Here is a 25,835-nt window from a genome sequence, read left to right on the forward strand (position 1 = left end):
GGGATCTGAACAAATGGGAACCTAAGTAAGTGGGAATCCAAATAAAGAAAACATAACTTCTCCTAAAGAGACCATTATAACACTTCAAAAATTCTTTCTGTCTCTGATATGTATTAATTGTTGCTTTACTTCCCACTCCTGAAGAAATATAAAATGAAGGTGGACCAGAAGACTGGACTTGTTGAAATGATTATGGATAAACTTGAGGAAAAGGATGAAGGCACTTACACGTTCCAGCTGCAGGATGGAAAAGCAACCAATCAATCTAGTCTTGTCCTCATTGGTGATGGTAGGCTAACCTGTATTATGCAGTGGGCTGGAAAATTTATACCGAGGTTACCTCAGTTGTCATCTTCACTTTTCACTGTTTTCAACACCAATAGACGTTCCAGGTTTTTTATCTCACAGTTTTGCCTGCCTCCTACAGGACAGGGCATGTGTGTGAACTGAAATTTTTAAAGTGATGGGAGGAAGGGGAATTGTTACAGAAATGTAAAATACTGCAGCATGTCATAGTTTGGTTTTCCAATGGGTGGAATGAAAATTTCCCATATAAAACGCCCATTCATCTGGGAACAAGTAGCTGCACCTGTTAGAGCTCAAGCAGCTGCTGACTCTGCTGCCTCTCATTTGCCTTCCTACCAGGAGCTGTATGATTGGAGATTGCACATCATCAAACAGGACACATTAAACTTCTGGTGACTGCAAGCAGCTAGGAAAGCTGAGTTAGCCATAATCAGCTTCTGACACTCTGGAATGTTCAGTGAAAACCTGATCCTATGGCCAGATTCTCACTGACATCCAAGGGACAGCGTTAGACTGAACTGTTACAGTTACATTCAGCACTGTACAAACAGCACATGAAGTTTAACCTTGTATTTCTTACTGGTTTTAATTCCTAGTATTCAAGAAGCTACGGGATGAAGCAGATTTCCAGAGAAAAGAGTGGCACAGGAAACAAGGTGATAATATGAATACTTATAAGAATCACATATGTGTTAGTCTGTTAAGAGTTTGTTTATATTTATATATGTTCATTTGAAATACATGGTTTTTTGGTGTTACATGGTTACTTCTGAAGCAGAAATAGGAAAAATAAAACCACATTAAAATATAACAGTATTCTTTTCAAGTAAAACACATCTCTCTTTCATTTTGCATCACGAATACCATTGATGTGACCTTTAAAAACATACCTGTAATTTCAAACAGGTCCTCATTTCGTGGATAAACTGGGATGGGAAGTTACCGATGAGTGTAATGTGATGTTGAAATGTAAGGTAAGGGGCAACTGAGTATAATGTTCAGAGTACACTGACCTACCACTACCTTGATGGTGAGGATGGGAAGGGACTAAAAACATACCCTTTGCTTTTGTACTCCCAGCTGCATGTTGGACAGTGACAGAGCCTCTGAAGGTTAATCCTGCTGAGGCAACAGCTCATTGCGTGTAACAAAATATGTTGGAAAATAGCTTGAATTTCTTTCTTCAGGTCTATCAGCCACCCACTCAGAGAAAGGCACCTGAAAGTTACAGTCTTTGTAAATCCAGGGATTTACTCATTTTTGGCCTGTTTATGCACATAGAAATTCCCTGGGCAGGATCAACTCATTCCGTGCCCACCTTTTCTCTCTGTTTGCATCCCTGTTGTTTTCCCCTCTTGCCTCCCTCATTTTAAAATGGAGGCCTGCAGTTGCTCACTGCCATCAGGTTGTAAAGCTTGCTGTTCTTTTGTGAGAGACCTGAACAAGCTAACCCAAAGAACAAGCTAACCTATGCAACACCGAGTTCCCCTGCTCAGATGACGAGAATAATTGCAATGTGGTTTTCATCCATCTTAGGTGGCTAATATTAAGAAGGAAACACACATTGTGTGGTACAAAGATGACAGGGAGATAATGGTAGATGAAGAACATGACTTTAAGGATGGCGTGTGTACTCTGCTGATCTCAGAGGTGAGTGACTGTCTTCATTAGCCCTCAGCTGAAGTTAGCGTTCAGATTAATGATATGATCTAATCTGGTACTCCAGCAGAACAATTGAAAAAGGAAGTGGGTTTTAAAAATGGAAAAGCTCACAAGGCGTCTGTGTTTTAGCTGAAGCAAATGTCTCTCTGTAGCTGCTTGTTCAGATTTTCAGGAAATGATGATAGAAGAGATAATAAGCTTGTCACTTCCTTTGCATGTCAGTTTAGCAACAGATTGAGACCACATTTCCATTCTGAATAGCATTTGGAAAATGCTTGTCACTCAGGCTTTCAGAGTCACCAGGGTCGCAGAGTCACCAGAGGGGCCTGGTCTATATCCAGGCTTGCAGCAAATTTGGGGTAGGACCTCCTGCCAAAGCCCATCCCACCACCCCAGTCAGGAGCAGGGCAGCTGGGGGGCACCAGGGCAGCCCCAGGCACCGGGTACCTCCCTGGGGACAGGGACGGGATATCAGCTGGGATCAGAAGTAAAATCTAGATTTTTCTACAGTACCTGTTCTGAAAACTGGTTTTATTGTTACAATATTGCAGTTTTCTAAGAAAGATGCTGGCACTTATGAAGTCATACTGAAGGACGACAGAGGAAAGGATTCCAGTGAGCTAAAGCTCAAGGACACAGGTCAGAGTCTGGCTGCGGTCAGCCACACCAGCAGATAGCCTGACTGAAGTTGGTTCAGGGTAATACAGGCATCTGCACACACTGCCTTCCTGTGGCTTTGTTCCTCATGCATACAAGATCATATGATTAGAAAAACTGAGATTATTCAGTTCAAATAACATTTGAATACAGCTTATTGCATCTGGATTCTGTATAATTTTGAGAGCATAGAGTGACTAATGCTAAAAATGGTAACAGATTTTCTCAGGGGGCCATCAATAAGGCTACAAGTACAGAAAAACATTACAGAACTGGCTCATTTAAGAAGATTTTTATTATGTTTTGCCAATTACTTAGGGGCCTTTCCACTTATTGTGATTACTATATTCTTAACATTTCACTCATATCCATTAGAATGTATATAGACGGGTTATCATTCCAGCTGAATAGAGTCATTTACAAAAAAAATAATAAAATATAGTTTTGTTCAGCTGCAGCAGTATTCATCAAGGCTGCACTTAAAGTCTGGAAACTCTGAAATAACAGGCTACATTTCTGCATTACTCAGATTTCTAGTATGCTTGAAAAGGTAGCTTTTTCAGAGATTGGTTTTTCAAACCTTCTGGGGAGAATATTTCAGAGCCAGTACTTGTCCTACTATTGACTGTGCTTGAACTGCAGACACAGAGTCTTAGTCTCTGGATTTTATTTCTACAGCTTTTGCAGATCTGATGAATGAAGTATGCAGAAGGATTGGTAAGCACTTAATTCTTTTTTCAAATGAATGACCCATTGTGGCACTCAATGAATGGCTGTATGGCTGCATAAAACCATGTGCTCTTCTTTCAGCTTTGTCTGCAACAGACCTGAAAATCCAGAGCACAGCTGAGGGTATCAGACTGTACTCCTATGTTACTTATTATGTGGAAGATTTGAGAGTAGGCTGGTTGCACAAGTAAGTATACAAGAGCTTTGCAAAACCCAGCGCAATTTTGTTTTTATAGATTCAGAAAGAACCCGGCTATGTGAGAGAGGTGAACCCCAGGTTTCCTTTCCTCTCTCATGAGTCCTTATCTCATATGGGTTTGTTTCAGTCAATTACATTCACATGAATCCAGTACAAGAGTCAGGTGTGGTGGATCCAGGCCCTCCTGTAGTTTCTCTCATGAAAGACAGTCCCATGCCACAGGATGCTAGCAGGATTGTACTGCTTCAGAGCACTTCCTACCTCCCCAGTGGGAGCTGCATCTTTTCCTGACTCAGTTTTAAGGAGTGATGCAAATATAACCCAAGAGACCATCAAGCTTCAAAAGAGGCCAGCACCATGGGTTCAGAGATACCTACCCTGGAGGTCTGCTTGTCTAGAAGCCACAATTCAGTGGAACTGGGGCAAGCAGGCATACCCTCTTAATACATGGCTTCATTTTTAGGAGGCAAAGCAAATTCCAGCGCGTGCCCAGGGCAGTAAAATCCAGACAACCCCTGCTGCAAGCACTACAAACCTAACCAAGACAGACAGAAGAACTGAGATTTATAAAAAGAATTTGAATATCCAGCTCCCCATAAAATTAATTGGACTTGCACATCCAAATCCACGAGACAGCTTTGAGTTCTCAGCCAGCACAAACAGCTTGCACTGGAAAATCCAGAGAAGTAAACAAGAGAAGTAAACAACTTACATCACCTCAAATCTATTATTTCTATCCCTGCTGTTTCACTTCCTGTGGACATGATAGTAGTTAGTCCGTATGATGGAATCTGAATTACTGATCTTTCAATAAAACTCATGTAAATGAGGCACAGAATACCCAGGACGTGCTGTACCAGGCTTGCTGTAATTATTGACAGTAACGTTAAGCAGCACCCTGTCAGAGAAAAGAAAGCAGCTTGAGGTGTTCTTGTTTCTTGCCACTCATTTTGACCTGGTATCATCAAAAGTCCTAAGTATTTCAAATAAGTGCAAGAGAACATGAAGTATCCCGGGGTTTTTTTTCCCCCTTTCTATCTCTCTTTTCTCCATTTCATTTTTAGAAACCTGTTTCATCTTGAAGCATGTCAAATTAATCTGGAAAAAAAATAGGTTTTTTCCCTCCAGTGCATTCAAAGTTATCAGTTTAAAGATAACACGGAAATGAGTAGGTTTTTGACAAATATCTTTTGCCTCATCCAGGGAAATTAACTGCTTAGCTAGGAAGCTAAGAAATTGATTTTTCCGGGTTTTTTTTTTGGTTTGGGGGGTTTTTTTTTGTTTGGTTTTTTGGATTTTTTATGGAAGGAGATATACTTATGTCAAAGTGGTTTTAAATTCCAAACATAGCAGAGCATCAGAAATCATTCCAACTGGGCAAATACCATTTGTATCAAAAGTGGGGTTTTTTTGTAGATCTGTATCTACAGCCCTGTATGGTTTTCTTTTGCCCAAGCAGAAATAAACCTATGCTAAAAAGAGAAGAGCAACAATTGTGGATGCCTGGGCTACCCATCAGAGATCTGACTTTAAGACTTGTACAGCTTTTCCACGGCTCAGGTCGTAGACTGAGATGTGTAATTTTTCTGCAAGCTCTGAGGATAGCCGGACCTTGAACAGGGAAAGGCTGTCCCACCGATTCTGCCAGCTGGCTCACAACTCTTGCAAGGATTTGACTTCAAAGGTTTCACAATATGGTGGCATACCATAGCATCTTGGAAATCATTTAGTAACTCCAGATGTGCTCAGTGACTCAAAGTGAGCAAATCCTTTTTATACTCCAGTAAAATGAAAAGGTAACATTGTTTTGTACTTTTCAGTGATACCCAGATTAAGTTCACAGACCGAATGAGGACTGGTGTCACCGGGGAGCAGATCTGGTTGCAGATCAATGAGCCGACTCCACAGGACAAAGGCAGATACATAATGGAACTCTTTGATGGCAACACAACACACAAAAAGACAGTGGATCTTTCTGGACAAGGTAGGCCATTCCCTCTGCTACCATCATCACCATGTGGGCAGTATGCTGGGGTAGTGTAGGAGCATCCACAGCAGGATCTTGATACAAACCTGTCGCCCATTGCGTGTGTGCACCCACCAGTCTGGCATTTTTTGTAGGGACTGCGTCCACCAAGCCTGATAGAGTTAAGAAGCATTTTTGGACAATACTCTCAGGCACACAATGTAACTCTTGGGGATGATGCTGTGTGGGATCAGCAGTTGGACTCAATGATCCTTGTGGGTTCCTTCCAACTCAGTGTACTCTGTGATTCTCTGATTTGTTCTCCCCAATCCATGCCATTTGTTTTCCCCAATATGTGCTCTCAGGTCGTAAGATACAAACAGCTTTTTCCTATTCCAAATACCCACTTATTGTCTGCCTACTGAGATGCCAGCCCAGTTTCTGAGCTATTTTACAAAACCCCTTGTGTTGCTGGCATTGATTGGCAGTTTTAAATGAGTTGTAGCACTGAATGCCTTCTCTGTGTCTCTCTTCCGAGGAATATTTGAAGGAGGAAGTGAGGAACAAGTTTGTTCTGATACTTTCCTACCACATTTCTTTGATGGGTGTAATAAAACTCCTTATTCTTCAGAGATGCCAAGACCTTTCATCAGCGTGAGGAAGGACTGTTAGGGGAACAATTTGGATTGACCGTTGGAAGCTTTTACTCTGAGAGACCTTTCAGATCCTAGAGAACAGATTAACTCCTTCCAAACTGCTCTTTCCATTCCCAGCTGTTCCCGTTCCTAAAGCTTCACTCTTTTTTTGCAAGCTCTGTATAAGGGAGATAACATTATAATCATCTCCACGCTGCTCCTTCTGTACTCTATCTCCACTTTCTAGGAAAAGACATTTCTTCTTCCCTTTCAAAGCAGGAGAGGTTGGTCTCCCCCATGATGGCAGCTTAGCCTGAATTTACAAAGGAGACAGCAATTTGTTGTTTGGTTTGCTTGTAGCCATCAGTGTAGTGCTTCAAGCGGATGTGCAAAATGCTTGGAAAATCATATTTCTTGTATTCCATAAACCAGTGGTCTCAGAAGTGGGGGTGTGCAAGGTGATCCAGTGTGCTTTGCTGGGGCAGCAGGAAGAATACAGGAGAACTTCACTTGTCCATGTACATAATCTATAAATAAATATACATATACTGGCTGTGCATGCTCAAAAAAATTTTAGATAGGGATGTATAATATTAAAAGCTTCGGAGGTCACTGCCATAATCTCTCATTTAGCTGATGTATTGTGCATTTCTTCCTCTATTTTGTGAAATTACTTCAGCCTACTATTTTCTTGCTCTCTCTTTGTCTTAAAGCCTGACATCTAGAAGAAAAAAAGTTTGTTTATGCATTCATATGTATATATGATAGCTGCCATATACCAGATGGCCTTTATCAGTTGAACCATTCAGCATTTTAGAGTTTGTACAATACACATGCATGCAGCCATTTTAAATTTTACAATTTAAATTTATTACATCTACATTTTAAATCTACTTACTCATTTTAAATTTAAACTTGTGCAATGATTTATCTCTAAACCTACTTTTTTCCTCTTTACAAAGCATTTGATGAAGCCTTTGCTGAGTTCCAGAGACTAAAGTAAGTATTATGTCATCTAAATACAATAATTGCAGCCATAAAATAATAACAGTATTTTTTGTTTGTTTTGTGCTGGAGATAACTGTAGATGAAACTGGAGATGAAACAAGTCCTAGTCATACAGAAGCCCGTAGGAGTTTTGCATGTGACTTCTTTGGTGCAACTCTTATGTAACAGTCAGGTAGCAAAGAAAAAGCAGTACTGCCAAGCAATGAGAGAGATTTTCCTTAATGGATTAAAGGCAGTTAAAAAGATAACATATTTTTCAATCACTGTAAGTAAACCTTAACTGAAATTGGACTTTCCCTTTGTTTCTTTCAACTCCAGACAAGCTGCGATTGCAGAGAAAAGTAAGTGGGCCTTCTTTGACAATGGTTGCAATAAACTGTTTATGAAGCTTTTCTTCCTCTCCAGGAAGGTTGTGTGTTGGGAGAGGGCATGTATGCATGTATATATGCATGTACTCATCCTAAAATGAGTTCGTCCTTACACCAAGGAGAAATAAGTGACCCTTTGTTGATTTAACATTAGTGCACTTTGCAGCTAATCATATTATTCTTACAGGTTGGGTTGATTTTTCTCATCTAAGCTCCTGTTCTCAATGCCAGTTAGCCTTCTCTAAAAATTAACTTTATCTCTGGGATCTCTCATGCATGTTCTCTGCACAAAAATCTCTTTGTTTTCAAAGATGGAGAAAATAATTTGGCTAGATTTGAATGCTCTAAAATGTCAAATGACTCTGCATTACTTACAGAAATGGGTAAGAAAGCAACAGTAGCTTTTAAATTGCTTTGAATCTCCTCATACTTTTGCCTGTATGTCAATTCCAACAGAGCAACTAAGACAGAAATATGTATTAACTACTTAAGGAGCAAGTTATTAGACTTCAACTTGAATTATTAAACTCATGATCCTCCCTATTTACAAAAGAATCCATGGAAAAATGAATTGTTCCACTGCAAATGACTTTCAGACCTGTATAAAAATGAGGGCAGAACTGGCATTTGAAAGGTTATTTGAGAAAAATGTGTGGAGAGGTAGAGCAGGGCTTGGATGTGAGTGGTAACCTGAACGAGTCCCAGCTGAGACAGCGCAAAGGGGTCAGTGACTGCCCTGACCTTTAATTTCTGACCCTGGACTATCCATAAGGCGCTGGCATGTTAACTGACATAACACAGTCCCTTTCCTGGTCTCCTAAGGTTGTTATTTCTGTGCTCCAGAGCACATCTTTTACCGAACACATTAGAGGGGAACATTTTGTACAGTCATTTCCTTCCTCTGCCAGGCTCCACCCAGACATGTAACGAACAAAATCCATATTCCAGATTAAGTGCACTAAAGCCTGCGTGTGATTGGCTTATTTGTATTTGTCTAAGATTTCTATGGGACTCTTGAGTTTAAAACTAGATCAAGCAGCTATCATTCTCATTTACACATAGATACATGTAAGTGGTGCAACTTCACTGTTGCCACTGAGACTGAAGTCTGTCTTTAGATCAAAAGCCAATGTCCAGAATTTTACCAGGTGTCATTCATTTCCCTTTGGACACCCAATGTTTTTCGTTTATCGCGGTAAAAATATTGAGCACCAGATCTCAAAAATGAAAATATTTTTAATGCACTCAGAATTAAAACTGAATTGATGTCTAAATCTGCAGGACACAGCACATGTACTTTTAATTCCTCTCTGTAAGTGATTGACACCAGCTATTAACACATCTTTTGCTGTGAATTCAACATTTTTTTTAAGTCCAAATGGTGTGCTAAAAATGCTGGATAGTTCTCTGCTAGCACAGATATCAGAGACAAGTTGTACATAAATAAGAAAAAAGGAAAGAACTAGAAGAGAATCTGAATCCGGCACGCATTTGATTTTGAGACACTAAAGAAAATTACTCTTTTTTATTTCCAGATCGTGCACGGGTACTTGGAGGTTTGCCCGATGTTGTCACCATCCAAGAGGGCAAGGTACAGTAAATTAACTGAAGCTTTACACAACATCCCAACAGCTTGAATGCCTTTCAGTGATGGGAAAACATTCACCTTTTCTTTTTTTTTTTTAAGATGCCATATTTAAAATCTGCTACATTATTTATTCATCCCCTGCCTTCTGTACATAATTCAACGGACTTGCACAGATGGGTTTATATATTCAGGGCAGTGTCTCTTCTTAAGAATTAGATAAAAGTGAGATGACAATGTGAGTCGGGACTAAAACTCCTTATATAACCAGCTCTTTAAAAATTCATGCACAGGTTTCACAGTTAGATTTTTTTCTTGTAACAGGGCATCAGGGAAGTGTAATTCTTTTTTTTTTTTTTTTTTTTACATGAGGGCCAGTCTTTCTACGCCTTTTACAGTTAACTTCCTTGCAATGTGTCATGGTAGTCATACCTGCAGAGGCTGGCTTTTAAATAGTGAAAAAGTAGTAAACTACAACAACTCAAATCTCATTCAGACAATAGGAGAAAAATTCCTCTACTTCATCAGGGTAAAGGAGAAGGAAGTCAAAATAAGTCACTGGTGTTATAGTGGGTTATATTAGGAGAGTTTAGCTGAAAGATTATGGTAAGGCACTCCCAGAGAGACATCGATGCTTGAGCACGGAACAGATGACCAGAAAGTCAGTTCTCAATTTCACAACCTTTTCCCAGCACATTGCTTCTACAACTTGCTGTTTAATAGTACTGAGACCAAGAAGTGCCTGCTCTTTCTGCTGCTCTGCCTCTGAAGAGGCAGTTCCTCTTCACAGTGTGTGTGAACAGTGAAATAGGGCATGTGAATGTCACTGAAATCCTGTAATGTGACAACTACAGTAAGGCAGCTTCCTGGTATTTCTGGCTTTATCTGGCAGTAGGTCAGCTGGGTTAAAATAATTTGATTATAAGCTCAGCAGAAGTGTTAAGAATCTAAAGTCTTGTTCTGAAATGCTTAACAATGTGAGATATAGCCAACAGATAGTTGACTGCAGCAGTTCTGGGAAAATCAAGTATCTTGACATTACAAAATAAAATTCTTTAACAGATTTAGCAGTTTGAGAAATGCTATAAAGTAAGAAGCACTCCTGTGAGCATTGTAACTGTAGATAGAAGACACCAAGGAACAGAATGAATTAGCAGATTCTCAGCTAATCAGTGCTTGGAGGCTTGATTCTCAGAATGTTTTGGCAGGGTGTAAACAGGGTGTAAATGATTACCAGTTTTAAGCTTTCAGCCAAAAGAGAGTTGATATGAACTTGTGTATGAGTTCACTGAAGCAAATGTGTAGTGTTTACAAAAAAGAGTTTGTAAAAAATGAGTTGCAAAATCTTACCCGGACACATGTTGTCCTTGAGAGCAAGGACATTCATAACGTTTGAATAAATGACTGAAATACTCCCAGAACTCAAGACAAATATCCTTGACCTTACGTTTCTTGATTCAGTAGAGGATCATTTTGAGTAGGACAGAGAGTTACTGGGGAAAACAGAGCTGGTTTGGGTGGTGTTGGCTCATCTGTCTATTGTTTGCATATATGCTGGACAGAGGGGAATGCAATTCTCTGTTGTGTAATTCACGCAAATTGCACAATCATTGAGGATTTTGTAAAACAGCAAATGAAGTAGCAGAGGTCTGGCAGTTGCAAGCTTTGATTGTGAATACTGGTGCCATCGTAACCACAGACTTACATGAACAGATTGGTATCCCGAGACTGAACTTCCAAGCATATGCATATCTCAAATTTAAACTTAACATTGTGACTGTGATGCTATTTATTAGTTTTTTATGTGTGAGCTGAAGGGTATGGGTGAGAACGAATGAACCAGTGTTTACCGAGTATTAATCAAATAGTGTTCCAGATGGCCTAAGAGGCTTCCACTGATAGACATAAATGCTCCTCAGCAGTGTGGTATAATTGGAAAAGGCTAAGTGTCAGTTCACATTAGGGAGGAATCTGACCTGACAGAGAATGCTAGCACAAGTTTCATGTCCAGCTGGCCAACTTAACCTAAGTGGCTCTTTTAACGAAGGCCTGTAAATGAGTGAAGAGGCTTAGGATTCTGACAGGCACTTTCAGGCATAGAAGCAACATATAACATCATTCTTCCCACTAACTCACTATTCTACCCTTCTGCCAGGGGTGTAGATCCTCACAGATAGGCTGGAAGAAGGGAGCAGGTTTCCTTGACTGAGCTGCTTCAATCCACTCACCAAGCCATCCACGACTGTGACTCTGTGCTAATACAAAAGAGGAATGGCAATACTCGAAAAACAATGACACATTTATCTCTGCCACCTGTACTACCCTACTCATGATAATCTGCAGTAAAAGGCAAAGAGATAGTGAGGGGCACAAAGGGTCTGTACTTCCAGCTGCTGGTTGCCCCAAGTGCACATGCCCCAATGCCCTGGGCCCAGGAGCACAGGACACATTTTTTTACCGTAAGGATTTCCAGTTGAACACAGTATTATAATCAAGGGTTTCAGTGAGTAATAAATACATACATGAGCAAAGACAATCTCTTGCCCAAAGGACAGAAATCCGAAACAGATAGGTGCAGTCACAGTGAGCAACCACTTCCCCTTGGCTATGGAATTACCTTCTAGAAAACCAAAGATACTACCATCTGCATAGTGAATAATAAGACACATCTCTGCACATTAGTAGCTGGAAAACAAATAGAAGGAGGTGGGAACATCAAGAGAATCACTCATGTCAAACAGGAGCTAGTGATACAAGGTTAAGGAAAATGTAGCTATTTTAAGGAATGCTTTAGAAAAAGAAAAGAATCATCACTGCTGCCTGAGTCTCTTTGAATTATGGAGTATGATACGACTTCAAACACCCCAGCTTTGAATGATGCCACTAATGGAGCTGTTTGGACATGGACATCAGCTCATGAGCACTGTGGTGGAGTGGCAGCTGGGGCCACTTGGTGCTGATCTCTTGGTTGCTAGAGAATCAGAAGACAATAAAGAAATACCAAGCACCTGAAGGGGCCCACACGCATTGCCTGGCTAAGGCTGAGAGCATGCTTGTATCCAGAGGGATAAGGAGGAGGGGGAAATGTAAAACCTCTTGTTTTCCACTTGTTTTTCAAAAAGATGGACTGATATGGCAATCAAAGCCACATTGACACCAGTGGGCTATGAGAGAAGGAAGTCAACAGCCCCACATGTTCACCACCTGTAGGTGGCTGCAGGAAATCAGATAGAGGCTATTTCCACCATGTCATAACCACCTTGCATTTGGAATCTGCCCTTCCTTCACTACTAAGAATTATGTGTTCCTGATGGAGGAAAAACTTCCCCTTCCCTTTTGTTCTCATTTTGGTCCTCAGGTTGGGCATGTGGGATTTATTTTTTATTTTGTTCTCACAGATATCAACACCTTTCACTTTTATAGAGGCATCAATTTTTCTATCTGCTCATTTCAACAGCCTTCCAGGCATCTCTCTTCTGTCCCATCTTCCACTATCACACTACCAGATAAGAAGCAGAGAGTTGAAGGGAAGGTAGCCAGTTAAACAGATTTCTCACTGTGGATATTTATCTTGACAGCCTATAGGGCTAACCATGTGAGTGCTTTTCAGTTGCCCTTATTTTTGCCACATTTTTAGAAAGAGTCTTTAAACAAAATGGAAAAGATACTTGATTCCTGTCAAGTGAAAGCTTGTCTATTCCTTATTTATCACTTATTTATCACTATTCCTAATAAACCACTGAAGACCATTTTCTTTGCAGTAAAAGTTCTTCAATTTCCAGTCCAGTTAGATTCCCCTTTGAATAGCATTTTAAATTTAGACCAGTGTACTATCCAGTACTTACATATAAATAAATTTCTTCCCAAATAAATCTCCAGAGAAAGGCCTATGTACCACTGAATTGTCATGTGAACTTTTTTCACATTTGACTCTCTACGTGATACTCACTTTTGCAAACACTTTTGAGAAGATTGCCATAGCACAGTGACTGGAGGAGGGGATCATTTTTATGTATAAGTATCTCCCAAAAATTAATTTCTTAGCTGAAAAGGAAAAAAAGAAGGCCTGTACAAAGTGTACTCAAGAAATTCACCAGCCCACTGAAGGTAGAAGAAGCTGCCAGTGACATCTCCATCAATATGATTCTCTAAGAGTGAAGATACTTCTTGCAGTCTGATGAGACTGAATTCAGTCCTTAGGAACAGTACTAGCATCAAAGGGAAATACTTACATGAACACCAAAGAATGAGTAAAGCCTGTATTGATTTCAGTTAAAAATAGTTTTATAGGAGTGCATAAAATGCTTCAAGTCTGTTAGAAGAGCTGTCAGGGCACAGTTTAAAAGGATTCGAAATTAAACAAAATATTCCAGGGCCCCTTTGTTCCTAGTTATTTAAAAAGCAGGCACACTTTCTTTACTTATGGGATATATATATATATATATATATATATATATATATATAGTGAGTTTAATGTGAACAAAACCATCTGTCAGTTCATTAAAATCTCATTTCAGGTCTAACACACAAAAGCAGATAGTATCTAATTTTATATTAAGAAATATGCATCTACTAATGATTATGAGAGAAGAAGGTCCATAAAATATTGAAAGGTTTTAATGGCATTTTTGAATTAACCGAGTTCCTTCTTTTCCTTTATGATAGAGTGACATAAATTATTGATTACTCATGATGGTATGCATCCTTTTATTAAAGCAGGCAGCTAAATGGGGAGCTGGAATATTTGGAGAGTCAGGCATCAGAAAACACAGCAAATATTTACTGACTCATAATTCCTTTGTACTTTTTCTACAGGCACTTAATCTTTCTTGCACTGTCTGGGGAGATCCCACCCCAGAGGTCTCATGGCTGAAGAATGAAAAATCATTTGTATCAGATGCCAATTGCATCCTGAAGTTTGAATCTGGAAAAAATGTCAGCTTTTCCATTTCTGCTGTGTCCACACAAGACTCTGGGAAATACAGCATTGTGGTGAAGAACAAGTACGGTACAGAGACCAGCGACGTCACTGTAAGTGTGTACATACCTGAGGAAGAGAGAGTCTGAGCAAGAGAATAAGCAGTAAGATAAAATGAAAGCGTGAATTTAAGACTAGAAGACAGAAGTACAGAGGAGATTTTGGATGTTAGGCTGACATAATCCATGTGTGTAAATGGCTTTCTGCTTTAGCAGGCAGCCTTGGATTTTTCCATTTACTTCACGTTTTCTTCTAATATACTTATTTATGCCAGGGTGAACAGGGCCTTTCCTAAATGTTTTCTTACTGCTAATTTCACAGAAACTAACTGTAGCATCTTAAGCAAGGCCAAGTGCTTGCTGTCTGTAAACACACCATTTCACCCTCTTCCTGGAGCATATGGAAGGAAAGGGTCAAAAATTCTTTCATTAGAAGCAACTAATGAGGTAGATGGAAAGATCAAAAATGATCGGGGCGTTTTTGAGCAGCAGTTAGGATTTGTTCCAGCTTTGGTAAAGTAGCATAGATGGAATGTGTTAGATCACAGAGAAATTATTGCTGGTTTTTGTCTGTGTTAAGGCCCCTTTTTATTGCTGTGTTAATTTAGTGAGGCCTTAATATGGGTGTCATTTACATCCCTAAATATTGTTTAATCTGCCCAAACAGGGTAACAGTACTGTAACATAAATGAATATAAGGCTTAGGAGGCCAGGACACTAATAATTGTGTGTGTCTGTAAAAGTGTATGAACTCTGCTCTATGTTCACAAATAAACTGAATTCACTTCTTTCCTTCCACCACAAGCTTGTTTCACTGTGTCTTGTTTTATTAGTCACAGCTCCAGTAGTTGTGCACAGTGTCTTAGTGTCTTCATGCTTTCACCACTGTAATTACCTCCAGCTTCCCTTTAGATCCCTGTTAATCTTCACTTTGCTGTTTGCAACAAAAACACAATGGCATCTCCTCACACCTCTCTGTCCAGACCTTCACTACTTCACCTCTCAACTCAACAAGGTATTTATGCAAATTCTGTCACAGAAGTAGTCTTATGTCTTTCAATGCACCAAAGGCATGAATTGTGATTTAAGGGTGATATGTAAATATTTTGTTAGATAGAAAAGTCAGTGAATTTCATCCAAACTTAACACTGGAGATTCAGAAATAACATATTTTATCAAGATCTTTTAAACCTACAAAAAGAATCTTCACTGTAACACAGAAAAAAAAAGTGGGGTTTTTTTGGTTACACAAAAATGTAACAAAGAAACATTTGTCCAGATCTTTGAATGCACTTTACATAGATTAAAAACTCCATGTCTGCCATTTTACAATGCCACTGATTATATCAACTGAGGAAAAGCAACAGAACATGCTGGACATATGTATGATATATACATGTGATGCTATATGTATAGGATAGGATCAGAAGCAGTTATCAGTCCAATTGCTACTTAGGAGAGCAATGTTCCATGTCAATAAATGTTTTCATTACTAGTCTCACAATACCACAATTCTTCACATCAAAATCTGAAGAACTAACACATATATTTTCAGTCCAAGCATGATCTGTGTGCACCTTTCACATACTCTTTCTTGTCTTTTCTAGCTACTGTGACTGCAGAAAGAGTGCTGCAGTCCCAGGCACTCACTTTGGTGCAGTACTGGCATTTCTGTGAGGATGCCACTACTAAGTGTTGTACAGTTAACACTCACTTAAACCCTTGCCATATGAGGTTTATTGCCAGCTGATGTTAAAGGAGAAGTGGAAGCATGAGGGAATTCTTAATGGTTCAGGTAAAAATAGATTCAACACAGTTACCAATGGTGAAAATGCCAATTTTAGCAATTTCTTTTTTAAAAATCAGTTTCTAGAAAGGGCTAATGATTATTATCTTAATCTTATAAAAATAATCCATATTTAGATCAGTTTTATGAACTACCAAAACATGTTAGCATGTGCCTAACTTTACTGCATATGCCTGCACTAATAGTACCACTAGTTTCAAGGAACATGTTACGTTTATCTGGTATAAATTTCTCTTTCTTCCCGAAGAGATTTCACATCACAGGGATTTTTAACATGAAATTATGCAAAACCAATATGGTTTTGGTGTTTCACATGAACAGCATATGTGCTCACACAGTGTTATCTCCTAAAATATTTAACACTCAAGTATCAAAATTGATGACATTATTGCATTTTTAAGGCCTAAGTGTGTAATTATGTCCTTTAATGAATCAATATCTGTTACAAAAAAAAAGTTCAGATTATTTATTATTATCACAGCAGCTGAGTAAAACAAAGTAACAAGGCCTAATTTTTGAATTTCAAAATATAATCATGAGAAGATCTGAAATTTGAGATACAGCAAGCTTCCCGAGTTCAAAGAACTAATGCAAAATTATTTTATAATTTTTCTTAGTAGGCCATGAAGCCAATTCAAGGATGATATGCAGGTCACTCCATATTTGTCCCACGACATATAACTTACAAATAACAGTGTCACAGCTCTTCCATCCTCCAGAGTGCAAACAAGAATATGACTCACTCTTTGCAATAACTGATGTTTATTACTTAGTATTATTTTTAATAATGATTGCATTTTGGCAACAGTTTATTTCTACCACTTTATTTTGAAAAATCTGTCCTCCTGCCTCCCTCTTTTTGGCAGAACTGCCAGGGAATACACGTGGGTCACCTCCCAGGCTGGATACTACTTTTCTTTGCTTTGGCAGATGTATGTGTCCCTGAAAGTTAGAGTAATAGCTGCTTCAAAAGGTGTTGCTTCCAGGGATTCAGTTATGGTGATTTCAGCCTGACTTTGTGATGCATCCACATGCCTTGCTTGTGCATGTTTTGTTCTTGCTTTGCTTCAGGTGATTGTGATGCCTGTGTCAGGGCAGACTGATACAGTCCAAAGACACAATCAAAATAATAAAACTGTATCTAAAAAGAAGAAAGCAATGACAGCAAGCAAACAGAAGGAAGGGGAAAAGAAAGGTGAGTGCTTTCACTGTTACAGTCTTCTATTCCAATGAAAAAACTGTTAAATTGTTATGGAGTTAAATGTCTGTGCCAATCAAGATTTCATAGGTCCCAATCAATCAAGTTTATAGTAAGCACACTTTCAATCAACAACAGATGCAAAGTATGAATTACCAGGTTAGGCCTAAGTGAGAGAGACTTAAATCAATATTTTTAAACCACCTTTTTTCTACTTCCACTGCAAGTTGTCACCTTGACTAACCTGGCTGATGAAAGTTTTTTAAGTCATAATAAATCCTTTTAAATTTCTGAATGCAGAGGGAAGACTTTGTAAGCATGTGTACATACACAGATGGTGTTATTTTCCAAAGTGAGACTCATTTCAGCAGCTAGATGTTTGATATTTCACCAAAAATAAGGCCTTGCTGATTCAGGGACCCTAAATGCCTAGGGGCTTTAGAAAACCCTGACTGTTTAGCCACTACTTGAGATTCATCAATTATTCTCTCTCAGTTTTATGTCCACATGGAATGGTAAAGTTGGAATTATAAGCGACCATTTTTTGTCTCATTTAGAGAAAGGGTAGAAAATTAAAAGCTCTCTGGTGATTCAGCTTTCTTGTATATTACTTGTATATTATTTTACTGTTCTTTTGGACTCTTACTGTAATTACTAGTTCGACACTGATTTACTCTTCCCAATTACAACTCTCTCATATAGAGCATTTTAACTCCAAATTAGTCTTTAATTCCAACAATATCAGAACATGTTTTACATATTTTTGCCTAAGTACTTTTTCTTTGCATACATGTTATATCATTTCTGACAGAACATTTTATACTTTTATTCCCCCCCCCACCTTTTTGCTCCTAAGGCAAGAACAAATATTTTACAGCATTTCCTTCATCTCTTGCCTTTCTGGTATGGTAGACTTTTCTGAGCAATCCTGTAAATTAGGTGACTTAAGTGGGAAACAATTATTTCTGTACCTGTAAATGTTTTCCAGTATCTACATCTTAATCATTTTAATTAGAGGCCATAAAGACTTGGGCTTGGTTTTGGTTCCATAAGAAGTAGTAATGTTATATGTGATACTGAATCTCTTTATATGGGTAGGGAAAGAGGAAAAGAACATGATAAGGTCATAACTAATGTGAAAGAAATGTTGCTGAGCACAGTAAATATTGTTACTTAAGATTACTCAGAAATTTTATTACTTCTCCTAAATCAGATTTTATTAAGCCACACGTAGAAGAAATTATTGCTACAGAAGAGACACCTGATCCAAATGAAATGCCCCCTGTGGAAAAGGAAAAGGATACAAAAAGCAACCAGCAAGCAGCAAAGAAGACTGATGGAAAGGCAGGAGTAGCAGAAAAGGTTCCTCAACCCACAGAAGGCTTGGATAGGCAGGGAAAGAAACAACCAGAAAAAGCAGCCTTGGGTAAACCCCACTGAACTTCAATGAAGAACGTGATCCTGTAAGGAACAGAATAATAAATTCAACCTGAGATTTCATGAGCAATATATTAATGATAATATTTTAACACAAAAGTTTATTAGTGGCGGTTTTTCTGTAACATTTGTAATACTTCCTAACTTTAAATTTAAATGCATAGTAGATGGGCACTTATGTCTCAGTACCAGATAATTGCACTGCAGGAATTTCTAAGTATCTGAATAATGAAGCATACACTGTCAATGTGAATTTAATTACTAAAATAAGTCCATTATAAGCAGAGTTCATTAGAGCAAATCTTGTCCAGAACTGACATATTTACTGCAGTGTAAAGGAATGTTGGTATCAGTTACACGGATGTGTTAATCGATATTTCTAGGCCATCACAGCTTGAGGCAGATGCTGCCTTACTTTTTCAAGGAAATTATATATACAGCCCTCTTCACGACATGTGGGCTCTACTTTTCACCACGACCAGTTTGGCCACAGTAGAAGATCTCCAGAAACAGAACCATCTCCTATGGATGCAGGGGGAGCATAAGCGGTTTTCTTTTGATCCAAGTTTCTTTTGATCCAAGTTTCTTTCATGCAAACCTGTTTCATCAGGTGAACCAGGATGACATCCAGCCATTTTTTATCACCAAGAGCCACTTGACTTCTTTTCAGTCCTCTCCACTTCATTAATTCCCTTAAAGCCTTCATGAGTTACTGTGTATATAGCATTAACCCATGAAGTATCAGCTGCCTCACATGCTCATTTTCCTCCCCAATTTTTGCTACAGCACTCAGATTTCTGATAAACCCACTGCTCTTCTTCCTCAGCAGCTCAGTCCAAGACTATCCCTTCTTCCACTCACTAGCATCATATCCACTGGTTTCTTATAAGAGACTGTAGCTTCATGGTCATGTAAGCAAGGAATAAATGCAAGCCAAGAATCTCTGCATTAAATCATTGCTGTCCTCATTCACGTTTATTACTGTGTTCACTCACGTGTTTATGTACCGAGGATATAGGAAAATATGACTCATTTGCAAATGCTTAGATACCATGGAAGAAGCAGAGTTCAAGCTGAAAAAAAACCAATTAAAATAAAGGTCAGAATTTATTTTGTTGCTGTGCAAGCTGAGTTCAACTTTAAAGTAACCAGAAGTTATAAGACATAAGAAATTAAAATGAGATATTTTAATTACTAGGAAAATATTCTTATTGATTTCAACTCTAAGAAGGCTCAATCATATTGTATTGTCTTTTTCCAGATAGATTATTGATGAAAGGTTACTGAATTCCACTGGTATTTCTAGGTATTGGATCTATGACGAATGTGGAAATACTGAAAACACAAGAAATACGAGTTTCCAATCCATCCTTATAGAAATGCTAGCATGAGAAAGCAAAAAGTCTCAATAGCATATGAATGTGTAGAAGTCAAGACACTGATATCCCTGATGAGAAGAAATTAATTTCATTCCAGTAGTGTTCCAACAAGATTCTATTCAACTCTTTTTAAAATCAACAGAAATTTTCCTGCTGGATGAAATACTGGATAGAACACTTATATGTAGGCAAGTAGAGTAATAATGTTTCTGTAAAAATTGTAAAGGATTTAAACAACTGGGATGGTCCATAGTGAGTGACAGAAGGACGTAGGATGCAACAGAGAAAAAATTACAGAAATCAAAATACTGAGTTCTACACAAAATGGTGTTGGGAGAAACTTAAATGCAGACTGAACTACAACTAAAATCATCCAACTACACTTAGGTACTGTTTGACATTGAGCTTGACTCAGTTCTGCATCACATCTTTTTCTAAACCTACATATTACAGCCCAGCAGTGAAGGATGTAAGCATAGGTGCCACAGAGAAATGCAGTAAGGAGCACTTCCATGGTAGGACACCCCAGTGCATGTCGTTTCTCATGCAACTACTACAGAAAATGATAAATACCTAGAGATGTGCAATTCTATCACTCTGCCAGAGTTACAGAGTGTGGACCTCCAAAAGCAGTGCAAAGCTGCAGGTTGTTTCCCACAACTCCCCCTTGCTATGGCAATTATGTCAAGCTGCCTTACATCTGTAAAGATCCATCACCCCTCAGAGCTCCTTCGCGTTGGGAGCCTGTCTGCCACAAACACCAACGGCAGCGAGTAAGTTATATATAGAACGGACTGTACCACTGAGAGCCTGATCCAATTCCTGCAAAATGCCACAGGGGTCTTTTCATTAGTTTTAATAGAAATCAAGCTAGATCTCAGAAGAACGTTCTAAAAATGTCCCAAGTCTCAGATTACAAAGCCCATTTTTCTCACTGTGAAGCCAATAGCAGATCTCTCTTTTGTGTCATTGTAGCAGAATCAGGTCTGAGCTTTTTGCTGCAAGAAAAATCACTATTTTCCTGATATTTCAATTAAAACCTACTGGAAATAGCTTTAAAATTTTAAACTAAAATACATTAGAGTTTGGGGATTTTTTTGTTATATTTGGATGGTTCCTCATAAAGCTGGAAATGGAGGCACATCAGTGTTGTTCTACAGGACTGTATTTGCTATCCAGAAGTATAGTGTAGTATGCACAATAATGTGATAAACATATCAAAGATTACCCCTCTGTTCTTATTTTGATTATTTAAGCTGTAGTGGTTCACAAATGTATAACAAAATGTCCAAAGTTAATATTAACAGAATTGTTGAGTATACTAAAGCTTATGATTACCACAGTGGAATAATTTCTTTCTTGCATTTTAAATGTATTATTTATATTCTATTCTCCATTGTAAGTATGAAAAATTGTTTCAGTCTCTCTGAATCTCATAATGATAGAATGCAAATTACTTCTGTAGCAACAGGATCTCCTATCAAACACACAGAATCATTTGACTACATTTAAATTCAGGCACTGGACGCAATGTTTATCTGAAGCACCAATTCTCTTTATTTTCTTATTTCTCACCTACATGTTCAATTTCAGCACATATTACTCTTTATATTCAAATTTATAACTCTTCTAGAAATTCATGTTCTCGTGCTATAATAACCGTATTTAACAGTAAGGGAAAGTGTTGCAATAAGCTATATTATCTAATCACCTTCTAAAACCAGAAAGGATGATTTTTGAAGATGAAAAGGGATGAGAAAAATAGGCTTTGGCTTCCACTGTATTAAAGGCACTGTGAATCCAGCTGTCCTTGAATTCTTCTGGATTTGTTAGCCAATTATTGAGGAAGATCTGTCTGTGCTCTGAGACTGACAGACATAATTTGGTAATACATTAAGCCGTAATCTTTGAAGCAGCTAGTTGCAAACTGAGATCATCCTTAAACTAGCACAGAGTGCACTTCTGCTCTTTGTCCTTGAACAGCAACTATAAGGTGAATGCACAAATGAGATTCCATTTAATCTGCACTTACACAGATCAGACAGACACCTGCAACAAGTCTTTCCCCACCGTTTTTTTTTTTGTTTGTTTGTTTGTTTGTTTTTGTCTTGCTAAAAGGACATTAGGTTTTAAGAACTGAAGCAAAATGTTGTCCATGGAAAAGAGCAACACAAGCTGCAAAGAAAAAAATGTTAGAAAAACCTGCTCCATTTCACAAGGGCTTCTAGAGATGAAGGTACTATGAGAGAGACAGTGAGGGGCTGATGGAGAGGAAGGAAGGCCCCAGATTTGGGTGCAATCTTCTGCCAGCTTTTGCCCTAGTCTCACTTCCCATTTCATTATGTGAGAGTTCTTTCCTGCAATCTCCTTCTGCAAATTTTCAAATGAAATACCATTCCTTCCTTCTTTCCCAATCTTGCATCTTCTACCATCCAATTTGACACAGTTATTTCCATTTACCATTCCATCACTTGCACTAACAAGACCAGAATAAAACCTCCTGCTTAATTAGGCTGTGATTTTGGCAAGGATAAGGGACTTCTTAACAAGAGGCCTGAAATCCTATCATATCTATTATCAGAAAATGGTTTGTGAAACACCTGCTACTGATTGACAAAGAATGGAGAAATACTGCTCACATGAGACTTGATCTGGGTTAAGTAAGTGTTGGCTTAACCAAATATGTTAACTCTACACACAAGCCCATCAACTTTTGGGACTATTGGTGCGCTTAAAAATTTTGGTGGACCAGGGTACAGCTCCTTACCGCCCTGAACCCTTGCTATTAACTTCCCTCTTTTTGGTTTGGTTTTTTTTGGGTTTTTTTTGGTTTTTTTTTCTTTCTTTTTTTTTTTTTTTTTTTTTTTTTACTCTTAAATGGAAATAAAAAGATAAACTAAACTTAACTAAATCATAACATCCTGTCGTAATGTCATTCTGATCTCAGAGAAGTTATGGAAAATGCTTCTGAGGGACATGTGTTGGTCACAACTAAGAGGCAGAGATAAGGAGTCTCACAGGTTTACAGGGTAAGACATAAGAGTCTAAACAACACTAAAGTAGAAAAAACCAAAAAGGATATCCTGTCTGCTGTAGTATGAGCAGGGGTGATGGTGGGTATGGAATAAATGACTGCTCCAGAGAGTGGTTTCTTTCTGAGTGCTGTATGCATACAAACAGGCAAAATGACAGAACAATACCTCATCACTAATGTCAGCTTTTTTTTGCCTTGTGTGCAGGTAGCCCTAAGCAGGTTACTTCTCTCACACACTGCTGCTGCCAGACACGATCCGCAGTTGAAGAGCCAGAGAGCCACTGATTTACATATGGCAGTGGGTAACACACTTTCAAATTGCTTCCTCTCCACCAAAATAAGCACACCAGTAAGCAGCTGCTCTCATCACACCTCTCCTCTCCCTGGTGGGGGAAGCAGTAGTGACATTTGTGGTGAAAAGGCAAAATGTACGTAAATGAGGTAGCAGGTTACCTGTGCCCTGGAGGCCCTGGATTAACCACTGGTGGGTGAGTTGTGGTTCAACAAGGACCACAAATGGTGCATCAGTGTAGAGAGCTCGTTATCTACACCACTCCACACACTCAAAACAGAAACAATCCCACTTGATAGATATAGCTGTGGAAAATTGAAGCCATTTTACAGCTTGATTGTAATCTTCTATGTGTAAGTGCAAAAGAATAAAGAATACAAAAGGAGAATACTCAGAGATGTCTACTTCTGTAGCCTTGATTGTCCGGAGGTGATAATTTTGGAACGGTAAATGTTACCTAAAGGGAAGACATAGTGTTTTCAAATACAGGCTCTTTCCTCAGAAGCACCTGTTCCAGGTTTGAAACAGAAAACCCCTTTTCAAGTAAAGATTTTTCTGGCTTATTTTTATAATAGGATTTAGCTTAATGTCAATATTTGAGGACATATGACAGATTTAGCCCCTACCTCTTATCTCCCTGTAAACAGGGCTGTCTGGTGTTGAAAAGGAGAACCCCCTCAACCAAAAAAATAACTTTTTGTTACAACCAGCAAAGATAAGATCACAGAAATACAAATGAAAATACTCTTGTTAGAGCAATTGCTGAAAGTGGTGTCCCTCACAAACTGAGAGACTAAGATGCCAAATAAGGAACTCAGCAAAGAAGGGAAATGATCTGCAGACTGTGTGTTTGCAACAGATGTTATGCTAATGTGGCTAGGTAATTATTATTGAAATGTTATACTCAAACAGGAGCCCTCTTCAGAAAACTGCTGCAACTGGAAAATGGTTGCGCTGAAGGGTGGCAAATTGCTCCATTACTCTTTGGTGCTTCCATGTATCCTGAGTCCTGGAAAGTGTTCCAAGATTGACTCAGAATTCCTGACATGGTGGTAACATCATCAAAATGGGCAGGCGTGAAATCTGACCTTCCTCTTTACATATGCATAATATAGTCATTCTATCCATGTAATTCAGTGTTTGTGACTCCTTCCATGGATCACTTTCCTCAAAAACCCAGTCTGCATTTTACGCAGGGATAGATTTGTTTAGTTCCATGCTCAAAGGGATTTAAATATATTATCTGCAAATAAGCAAACTCACTGGCTATAATCTTTTAGGCAGCTTGTTCCAGGAGGTACAGATGAATAAACAGATCTTATCTCTTTGTAGGACTGGTAAAAAGAGATTGTCAAGCATCTTTTAAGAGATACATAGACTACCACAATAAATTTTGTCTATATATTACTTTGCATGCTAGGATGTCTTTTTGTCAGTTGCCCTGAATGCTCTGCTGACCAGCCTGATTTCTCATTATGTGACAACTACAGGAAACCTGTGTGAAAACCTAAAATGCCTCTAACACCAAGTGGGACAAAGCCAGCTTTTAACAAAACTTTTGTCAACAGATTGGTGGATGAAAAAGTAGTTGGTAGACAAACAGAAGTACAATAAAATAAAGAGGCAACATGGGTCGTGATAACACACAATTCACATTTGTGAAACCCAAATTGTATTTCCAATTATGCTACTTCTCCTTTTATTTTCCCTATTTTAGCTGCAAGTTGTTTGAAGTGAGACTATTACCCTGGTTTAGTACATATTATGTCACAGTATCATCTGGGGCCTCTGGGCAATAGTGTGACTCAGGTAAAGAATAACACATCACCAAACCAACTTCAGCAAGCAGTCATGTGAATCATAAAAGCCATGGGCAAATGAAATTGCTGTCCTGAAGTGCATACACGACCTGCTGGACATGTTCTGATTTTGCAATTCTACACTTTCATTACTATATATATATATATATACACATACATATATATATACACATACATATATATACACATATACTTATATATACACACATATATATATACACACACACACACATATATATATATATAAAACAGAATAACTGAATTATGTTGGGAAAGACCTCTGAGATCATCGAGTACAACCTACAACCAAATATCATCGTGTCAACTAGACCACGAATGGCAGCGACTGCCACTGTCCAGTCTTTTCCTTAAACACCTCCAGGGATTGTGACTCCACCACCTTCCTGGGCAGCCCATTCCAATGCCTAATCACCCTTTCTCTGAAAAAATCCCTCAAATGTCCATCTGAAACCTCCTCTGGCGCATCTTGAGACTACAGTATATAGATATAGAAAGACTACGGCGTAATACAGATATAACATATATATGTATGTATATAGATATTTACATGTACATGAAAAAAAGTATTTTCCCTCCTCCTGTGGGTAGGCTGGTAACTTTCACAGTGACAGACATACGAAGCGGCAAACACCGCGAAGGCAGCGCGTCCTTTCCGCCCCGCCGTCACGAGGTGCTAATCCCGAGCCCCGGTTCAGACCGCGGCTATAAACAGCTGCTCCCGAGAGGGCTCCGCAGCTGATCCCCGCGCCCGGTTC

At 38.7% G+C, this 25,835-nt stretch overlaps 1 protein-coding gene across 2 annotated transcripts in view; it reads left to right on the forward strand.

The window, feature by feature from the left end:
• Nucleotides 1-14,896, forward strand: part of MYOM1 (myomesin 1) — a 74,875-nt gene extending 59,979 nt beyond the window's left edge. For both annotated transcript variants that reach the window (XM_082288089.1, XM_082288088.1), the window contains 12 exons: nt 145-289; nt 903-962; nt 1,213-1,280; nt 1,843-1,956; nt 2,520-2,607; nt 3,304-3,342; nt 3,436-3,541; nt 5,374-5,537; nt 7,117-7,153; nt 7,481-7,503; nt 9,066-9,121; nt 13,931-14,896. In XM_082288089.1, the coding sequence (XP_082144215.1) occupies nt 145-289; nt 903-962; nt 1,213-1,280; nt 1,843-1,956; nt 2,520-2,607; nt 3,304-3,342; nt 3,436-3,541; nt 5,374-5,537; nt 7,117-7,153; nt 7,481-7,503; nt 9,066-9,121; nt 13,931-14,182 (1,152 nt within the window). In that variant the 3' untranslated portion in view covers nt 14,183-14,896. The remainder of the gene's footprint in view (nt 1-144; nt 290-902; nt 963-1,212; nt 1,281-1,842; nt 1,957-2,519; nt 2,608-3,303; nt 3,343-3,435; nt 3,542-5,373; nt 5,538-7,116; nt 7,154-7,480; nt 7,504-9,065; nt 9,122-13,930) is intronic.
• Nucleotides 14,897-25,835: the final 10,939 nt, after the last annotated feature.

Source organism: Coloeus monedula (genome assembly GCF_965178545.1).
Source record: "Coloeus monedula genome assembly, chromosome: 1".
Taxonomy (NCBI): Eukaryota; Metazoa; Chordata; class Aves; order Passeriformes; family Corvidae; genus Coloeus; species Coloeus monedula.